General features: G+C 41.3%; 1 protein-coding gene across 1 annotated transcript in view; it reads left to right on the top strand.

Moving 5' to 3' along the window:
- Positions 1 to 4802: 4802 nt before the first annotated feature.
- g6fl (g6f-like) overlaps positions 4803 to 8897 on the top strand; it is a 15822-nt gene continuing 11727 nt past the window's right edge. The window contains exons 1-5 of the mRNA XM_035672630.1: positions 4803 to 4940; positions 5782 to 6114; positions 7072 to 7338; positions 7641 to 7676; positions 8013 to 8348. Coding sequence (XP_035528523.1) covers positions 4868 to 4940; positions 5782 to 6114; positions 7072 to 7338; positions 7641 to 7676; positions 8013 to 8348 — 1045 coding nt within the window. The 5' untranslated portion in view covers positions 4803 to 4867. The remainder of the gene's footprint in view (positions 4941 to 5781; positions 6115 to 7071; positions 7339 to 7640; positions 7677 to 8012; positions 8349 to 8897) is intronic.

The raw sequence follows: 8897 nt of genomic DNA, 5'->3' as shown, positions 1-8897 counted from the left end.
TGTGTGTGTGTGTGTGTGACTACAGAGGCCTACTATAATTAAAAACCCATCAAACTCAATGTTGAATTTTTACACTACAGCTAGGCCGTATTAAACTGAAGACTTTGCAGAGAATTAAATCACTTCTCTCACTCTCAGACACAGGATGGAAGGTGGAGGTAAGTGGTTGCTGTCAGAGCTTGAGAGGAAATGGGAAAACCAAAAATGCAAAGTAGACAAGCGAAAAGTTTTAGCTCCCGCAGTTGCAGCTTAAGTTGCATAGCTTAACTATTACCCAAAAGGAGGTCAGAGGTTCACTTTGAAAAAAAAAAAAATAAATCTTAAATGAAAGAAAACTAAAAGGCAATGTTTTGCATGTACTGGTTAAGCCTTGCATTTTTCCTTTGCTCATAAATATGTAAAACCTTTTGTTTTGCCCCCCCCTACTTTTCTCCCTCCCCTAAGAGCACTTCATGTTCTGTAAAATGAAATTGGACAAAAAAGGTCCACTGCATGAATAAGTCAATAGAGTGAGTGCGCTTAAGAGTCCTGATTAAAACAACACCGCAATCAACTGCATTACTGTACACTACTGAAAATGTATACTGTAGCTGTGCCAGATCTGGTCCCACATTCTTGCCCCAATTACAGCACAAAAACAAATAGCTGACCTAGCAAGGAAAGCAGAGAAACTGTTGAACTGGTTTCATGCCACACACACACACACACACACATTCACATTCATATGTTAATAGGTTAACTGCATGCCAGGAATGTTTCCTCTCATCTTTGGGCCTACTCGCTGTGGCAGTGGTACCTGTAGGCTAGGCCACCTTAAGCTCAAGTGGACTGGAAAACACCTGAATAATTAACCTGTATAATAAACAGGTTGCCAGGAAAGGCAGGGTGGTGGCTTGTTACATTGTTTAAAGTAATAGCAACTCACTTACAAAGAAGGGCCTACATGGGAGTGGCTCACTGAAGGGAAACTGAAAGAAGTTACAACTAAATAAAGATAAAGAAAGTCAGCATACGGTAAATGACTGTCAGCAGTGTATATGATTATGACTGGCACTCTCTGAGTACATTAAGAGCGGTTTCCAGACCCATTTCTCTCAACTGAACTGTAACTAATGGAAGATGATGTGCGGACAGAGGGGAAGAAAGGGAGTGGGGAGGGGGGGACGCTGAGGAGGAGAAGGGTGGCTTTAGTGGGGGGACGAGAGAGCACCAAGGATATACTGGAAACAGTGACTCAGTTTAAAGGGACGAGGACACTACACTCCCTGTCAGCAGTTACCTGCTGGTGGAAAAACACCTTGCTCCACAGAGCCACACCTTAGAGAACTAAACATGGCGTTGAGTCACCGACCGAAACTCGGGTCAAAGAGCGACACAGATAGCTCTTGACCGAAAACACGAAAGGAATGAGGTAAAAGAAAGAGCCAGTAGTTTTGAAACAATCTCATTTCACTCGACTGTAATCGAAACCCTTCGAAATTTTAAGGGTTAAAAAAAACAAAACCTCAGTTTTTTGTACCTACAGTACAGCGAGTAAAAAGAAATCACCTGCCGGATTTTCTGCTCCTGTCACCGCCCTGACAGGTGGTAGTCAGGTTTAAATTGACCCCCCCTCCCCTTATAAATGATTAAAAAGAAGAAGGAATGAAAAGGCAGGTGCGCTGCTGACAACGAACTGGACACTATTAAGTTTTCATAATGTCTTACCGTGTTGAAGAAGTATCGACGCGACCAAGCAGAGCAGTCCGATCATTTTTGAGCAGTGGTGCCAGTTTCGGGCGTCATGTCTCGCCATGGTTGGTTACGGTCCTCTTTATTGAAACCAAAGGCACGCGGGTCTCTCCCAAATAAATAACTACGCCTTTAGATGCGGGTCAGTGTCTGAGTCAAACCTCACTCGCTCAAGGCAAAGAGAAAAACTTGTGTGGCTGCAGGACAAGACCAGGGGTCCGACTGGGATTCTTGTTTGTGTCCCTCTACGGTGCCTTTAAGACGAAGTCTGCTTAAAATGAATGGAGAAAAAAAATCCTTGTGAATTGGTCCCTGGCAGCACACAGGTGAATATTTCCACCTCTCAGCTCGTGCTCTGGATGTAATGAAGTGCTGCGCGCGCTCTCTCTCTCGCTACACCAACAACTAGTTCCTCTGAGCGCGCGGCTGTCCGACTGTGTGTGACTGACTGGGTGATGTCATCAGGCAGGAGAGGCGTCACAGCCCCGCTTCCCCAAAAACCAATTAGGACCAGACCAGCAATGGCGGGGGGGGACTCTGGGAGCAACTTGTTGAAAGCGCCAGAAGCATTTTATTTTCTTGGAAATCACAACTTGCACCTCGATAGCATTTAAGGTGCGCAGCAGGCTTTTACTTTGAAAAAAAAAATACCGAACCACGCAGATGATCCAAAAGCGTGAGTCATATGCAGGAATATTCCCCATAGAGCTGTGTTTTACAAGCCCCAACAGCTGATAAGTATAAGCTCAGTTCATCCACTCTTTTAATATTGCATCAAAGTTATCTTAATCAATTAGCAACCACTGTGCAGTGCAGTTAAATAACCAGAAAGTTATGTGGGGTGAATATTAAATCCATCCATAGAGAAAAGCGGCATTCACCCTGAACAAAAAACAAAATAAAGTTACTACACAATGTATCGAAGTCAGACAGTTTTGATATAGTGGTGAGGTACGCGGAAACAGATGATTCTTACGCCCTCTGCTGTTTGTTCTTGCGCACAGACTTAAGATTAGCTCCAGCACAGCAGATGCCAAAATCAATAAACATTCATTAATGAACGGCAAAATACAAATCCAGTGGCAGTCAGCAAAATCAAATCAAGAGGAAACAGCTTCTCATGTATCTATTTGCAGACTCCAGCAGGCTCTCTGTTGATGAGATTTTTTTTTTTTTTTCTTCCACAGAATAACTTCCAATTCATTTTGCCCTATTTTCCTCTGGAGCAGGGTGCATACTAGCATAGCGAAGGCATTATCTGGTTTAGGTCTAATCCCTATACCCAAGTGTTTTACAGCCAATGTAATTACATCTTCATAAGACCCGCAGTTTAAATCGTGCTGCTCGGTTCCTCCAGTTCTGTTCTATTTCCAAGTTCCCCTCCAGTGTCACCCTCTTTTATTTCCAGACTGTATTTCTGAGGTGTAAATTCAAAAGATGGTCATAATGTTCAAAGGTCAAACAATGTTCTGCACACACGGATGGATTAAAAACAGATTAATTGTTCAAATAGGTTCCTCTTTTGGATATTTATGTCTTCAGATAGACGGAAGGGGTTCATTTTCTTTCCACTCCTTGCCCACTGCAAATCTAGAGCCTGCGAAAGCATCTGCCATGCGAACAAAGCAGCTGGGGGTTTTAAATACAGATGGTACTTTGCATTGCCATATTTTCATTTGCTGCCGTCTTTTGGCCCTATAGTTGAATGTCTGAGCAGCAACGCAGTCGGATAAAGTGTGCAGTTGTGCAGGGGCCACCCCATATGACCACTAAATCGTATGCATTCCTGGAATAGAATGAGGAGGTTTAAAGAAAGTGGCCACGAAAGAGAGTATTTCATTCCTTTTCCTTCCCGTACTCATCCATTTTTCATACCAAATCGACCTTCACACCTTCCACTTTCCAGCTACCACCCACTTTACTTATACAGTCCTTCACCTTTTTTTTCTATATCTCACACGCCTTGCACCTTCCCTTCGTTTACACATCACTTTCCTCTCCTTCCTGCTTATTCCTCCCCCCATTCTCTCCCTCTCTCTCTGCCTCTTCCTGTGTCATTCAATTTCCTTTGTCCACTCGTCCTTCACTTCTTGCTGCTATTCATCCCGTCCTCCATCCTTGTGCTCTCCGGGGGTCTGTGGCAGTGATAATGAAGCTCGTAGTTAACAGATATTAGCTCATTGGCAGTGGATTCATTAGACAGAGCCAAGGCTTATGGTGATTATTTTACCCATAGAGGAGGGGCCACAGGATCAGTACCACGCTCTGTGTCAGCAGCCACAGGCTTCTTTGAAGTCACACTGTCTCTGTTCCCCTTGCAACACTCTCTCACACTTCTCCTCTCCGAGGGTTTTTCTCATTCTGTCTGAGCACCTCTCCCTCTACATTTCTCCCTCTTGCTGCTCTGCTGTTTTTTTCTCTTTCCCTGTCATTAGACACCCACAATACATATCTGCTTTCTCTCCCTCTCCCTCTCTCTTTCTCTATCTCTCTTCACCGCCCCCATTCACCCAATGGTAATTATGGAAAAATCTGTAATAGTGCTCAGAGGAGCTGATAATACCTTTAGCTTAATTAAAGACATTTATGGGATGTAAAGACATGTAGCCTAGGGGTTGCTGTGCACCCACACTAACCCAAACTCTTTATTTCTCGCTTTTTCATCTCCCTCAATCCCTCGTTTTCTGCTATTCTTATCATTTTCTCTGTTTCATACACACATTGTGATACACACGAGTACATGCTCATCCCTTTTGTCAAGCTAAATGTTAAGGTCCAAAGTTCTGTAACTAAATGCCCAGAAGTTCTGCTCCAAAGTGTAAAATATTGTAAGCACACATTAGGGCTAGTGTGGGGTTACAGTAATACTGTTACGTAGTTTATCTTCTTCAGACACACACATATGATGGCAATAATGACAGTCTTTTCCTGCTGATTATCCTAGCGGTTGTTGTGCCACATCCTGTTAGGCCTGAAAGACTCACAGCAAACTTGTTAACATGTCAGTCAGGGGAACCACTAATACTGCAGGAAAGTGAACAATACTTGGTGTTCTGAGGCGTACTCAGAAAGGTCACAGTGTTGGAGCGACAGCTGGTGCAGTGAGAGTGTTTTTTCTCTTTTCTTTTAATGTGTAATGGAGTCTGGTTTTCTCACTTTTATTCTTGTTTCTTCCTTTGCGGTATATTCCTCTCACGTTGGCGTCACAGGTATGAAATACTTTATTTTAGAAATATATTTTTACTGCACTTGCTGGGAAGGGAGCTTACATTTTCACAGCTAATGGCTGCTTTTAGAGTGCAAACATGAATGAACTTGTTTCCTTGAAGGTAAATGATGAGTCATCCATAAGCCAGAGTTCCTTTATATCCCAGGTGGTCAGTTTGAGAACATTAGTGGCTTTAATTCAACTCAGACCATCTTTAAAGAATAGGTTCACATTTTTCCAGTCTGTCCTTAAACAACACTCACATGGATATATATAAATTGAAAGAATTATCAGGCGTTGTAGTAGTAGTAGTGTTCCTCCTGTCCATAGAGGCTGCAGAGATCCCTTTCCTAAATTGATTTCAGTGTAAGACAAAATCCACGGTACTTTTCCTGTGTACAAATGCATATTATATATATTTGAAGCCAATATGATACGTTAGTAGTCTGTTATATGAATTAAGTGGTCATCTTCCAAAGGTAGGTTTTTAGGTATAGAATCCTTTCTTTTTGTTATGATCCATCTGCTGCAGCTCAGTAAAGTAACACTGTGCAGGGCCACAAAAGAGGGAATTTGGCACTTAAAAAGATAATCATTTTGGAAGATACCCATTATATTTCACTGACTCCGACTGCTGAAACCTCATATTAGCTGAGATTAAAATTGGTCTAAGAAGGGATCTATCTGCAGCCAGTGTGGACAGAGGGAACAATTACAGTAACTTCCAATGTACATATGGGCATGTGAGTATTGCTTTAGCACTGTAGTGAAACTGCAGAATTTCAAGACATTCTTAAAAACTTGCCTGAATAATTGTTAACTTGTTGTCCTCTCTCCCTCAGACTGGGACGATGTTTTGGTAGCTAGAGAGGGAATGCCTACCACCTTGTTCTGTACTGATACAACAGTGAGGGGTGATGTAGCCATTAACTGGAAGGTGCAGTCACTTGGTGCAGATGAATGGAAACTGGTTCTCTCAGCCAACGAAAGGAAGGAGTTCTCAGGCGGTGCCTCAAAGGCATCCATGCGATTGATTGACCCTAACTTTCAAGACACCGGGGTTTTCTCTCTGTTCTTTCTTCCTAGTATGGAGGACAGTGGTCTCTACTCATGCTTGGTAAAGCAACAAGAGAGGAAACTGAAGGAGAGGATTATCCTCTTAGCTATCCTTACAGGTAGATAAATGTGATACTTTGCATTGTTGATATTTTTTCTTCTTACATTTTTTAAGCCTTTCGATGTACACTTTTTTCTAGTTACATAACTAATAACTAATTATTTGCTTGATTCTTAAATTGATCATACAATATATTGCCTTTGCCACAGCCACACTTCATTTGTATTACCTGCAGTGGTGAAAAGTAACTAAGTGCATTTACTCAAATAATGCACTAGTACTCTTTATTTGAGTAAATCCATTTTATGCTACTTTATACTGAAACTCCAACACAGTGCAGGAAGAAATATTGTTACAATGTTGCGACATTATCTGACAGATGAAGTTACTTGTTACTCTGCCAAAATTTGACAATCACATAATCAGCTTGACACAGATGTTTCATTTATAGATTAATTGTGTATGATTATTATCATTAATCAGTTGGTTGACATAATAATAATAATGAATAATAATGAAATTGAACCATATTTTAATTATTTTTTTAATAAAAGGATTAAGGATTTAAAAGAAGTCTGGGTTTTTGACTATTTCTTAGACAAAACAAAACATCTGAAGCCATTACCTAGGGATTTATAACAAGCAGGGCTGTTTACTGTTTAAAGAGAGAATAACGGGAAGAGTTTTCAATAACAAAAAGATTAAACTGATGAGTATCAGTCATATGTTGTTTAAATGAATTCTTCACGATTTCATCACTGATGACAATCCAGTAATTAATATTTCAAAATAGCACAATATAAAGGACCAGTTGTACATAGTGATTACTTTTGTTTACAATACTTATAATATATTTTGTTGATGATATTTCTCTACTTTTACATCAGTAAAATATTAAATGCAGGACATTTACTTCAATTAAATATATTGAAATTGTGGTATTGCAACTTTACTTAAGTAAAACATTAAAATACCTCTTCCACCCCTGATTTCCTGTGTCCTCCCTCATCTCCAGTCACTGTTGTCCCCCCTGGACCAATTCTTAAGCACAGCACCCTGCGGCTGATTGCAAGTGTTACTCCTGACTTTGCCGCCACCAAGATCACCTGGGCAGCACCTGGTGGCATTTCATTGAAGAGCGAGAGAAAGCCCAAAACAGGCACAGTAGCCAAACTGCCACAGGTCCAGATTGCTGACAACGGGGCCTATACCTGCATGGTTCACCCACAGGGTAACAGCAGCAGCTCTCTTTTCAACTTCAATGTGGACGTGACTATTGATGGTAAGACTGATTTGAGAGAGAGCAAAGTAAAAGCATCGAGGAATAAAATACACTTGTTTTTGCTTTTGTTGATGGTTTGAGTGGGCATCCTTGCCAGAAACTTCAGCAACAGCATTATTTATTTAAGCCCCCTGTAGCTACAGTTCTTCAAAGTATTTACTTTTATAGACCAGTTTCTACGGTAGATGTGTGCTAAAAACCAGTTCTCCTGTGAATATTACAGTTGATACATTTATGTTTTATTCATTATTTGCATTTTGTTCCCCCCCTCCCTCCTTTTCTTGCTTCCCTTTTCTCCACAGATGACAATGTGGCCTCATTCCCCAATGTAACGGATGGTGAGTGACTTTGTAACCCAACAGTCTGAAAGTCCTGTGTCAGCAGCTTGCTAATCAGGCAGAGCAGAATGCAAGACCAACTGAAGAAGTAACTCTCAGCATATATGAACGTAATCCCTATTGTTGTAGGAATTTTTCCCCTATCTCCAATTCCCTACTCCTTTGCTATTCTGTTTACTCTCTGTCTTCACCTCACACTTCATTCAGCCTAGATTCCCTGTTGGTATGTCTGCTTGCATGGTTATGTCTTTATATCTGCCTTAACTCCATCTTCCTGTCTCATCTGTTTTATCATTCTTGTTTTACTTGCCTTTTCTCCTTCCTCCTTGACTGCAGGCCTTTTAATCTCCACCGCCACTCAGGCTCAGACATCCTTCACCCTTACCTGTCCTGTTGTCCCGGGGGACTACGTCAGGTTGTACTGGCAACCTCCAGACAACAAGAAGAATAATAATATGAAGTTGGTGTACCACTATGACCGGTGGAGGGGTTCCACCTTGTTGACTGAGCAAAGCAAGAGACTCCAGCTTTCCGGTCCACCCTACAACGCAGAGGCTGGGAGCTTCTCCTTTCTACTCACACCTGGGTTGAAAGATGGTGGCCTCTACATCTGTAATGTGTACCTCAATGAAAACTCCTTCAGCCAGAGTACCCAGCTCAGCGTGCTGAAAGGTAAACATCAGGATCAGGAGAAGGACAAGGAGAAGGAGAAGGTGGATTAGGAGGAATAAGACAAGTGGCAGAGATGGATTTATGAGAAAAGTGGTGTCATTTTTATAAGAACCTTTTTTATTTGTATGATATAACAAGACATTTTATGTATGCTGTTATCCAAAGCACCTGTGATGAAAGGGGTAAATAAACAGATAGATGATATGTTAAAGAGATAAACCAACATAAAATACTAACTTCCCTGTAGCCACAGGACCCATGTCTCTAAAGGTATTTGCCCTGCTGATGTGTCTGATGATAAAAGACTGAAGTCTCCCATTGCATTGTTCTCACAGATCATACACTGAAGTAAGCACAAATAGAATTTCCTACAGCTATTGGCAAAAAGTCACATTATTAAATGAATGCATTTACAATACTGCTCGGGAAAAGGAACATTTGCTTAAAATTGAGCAGACCACCTGTTGATTTTTATGAGTGAGCCTTAGGGAGGTTTCACCCTTTGCAAAAACACACAGAATACGTTTACACACACACACACTAACACAC

The sequence above is a fragment of the Morone saxatilis genome, unplaced genomic scaffold, assembly GCF_004916995.1.
Source record: "Morone saxatilis isolate NCDOM2014 unplaced genomic scaffold, NCSU_SB_2.0 Contig24, whole genome shotgun sequence".
In the NCBI taxonomy this organism is placed as follows: Eukaryota; Metazoa; Chordata; class Actinopteri; family Moronidae; genus Morone; species Morone saxatilis.
This window is presented reverse-complemented; position numbering and strand designations above follow the sequence as displayed.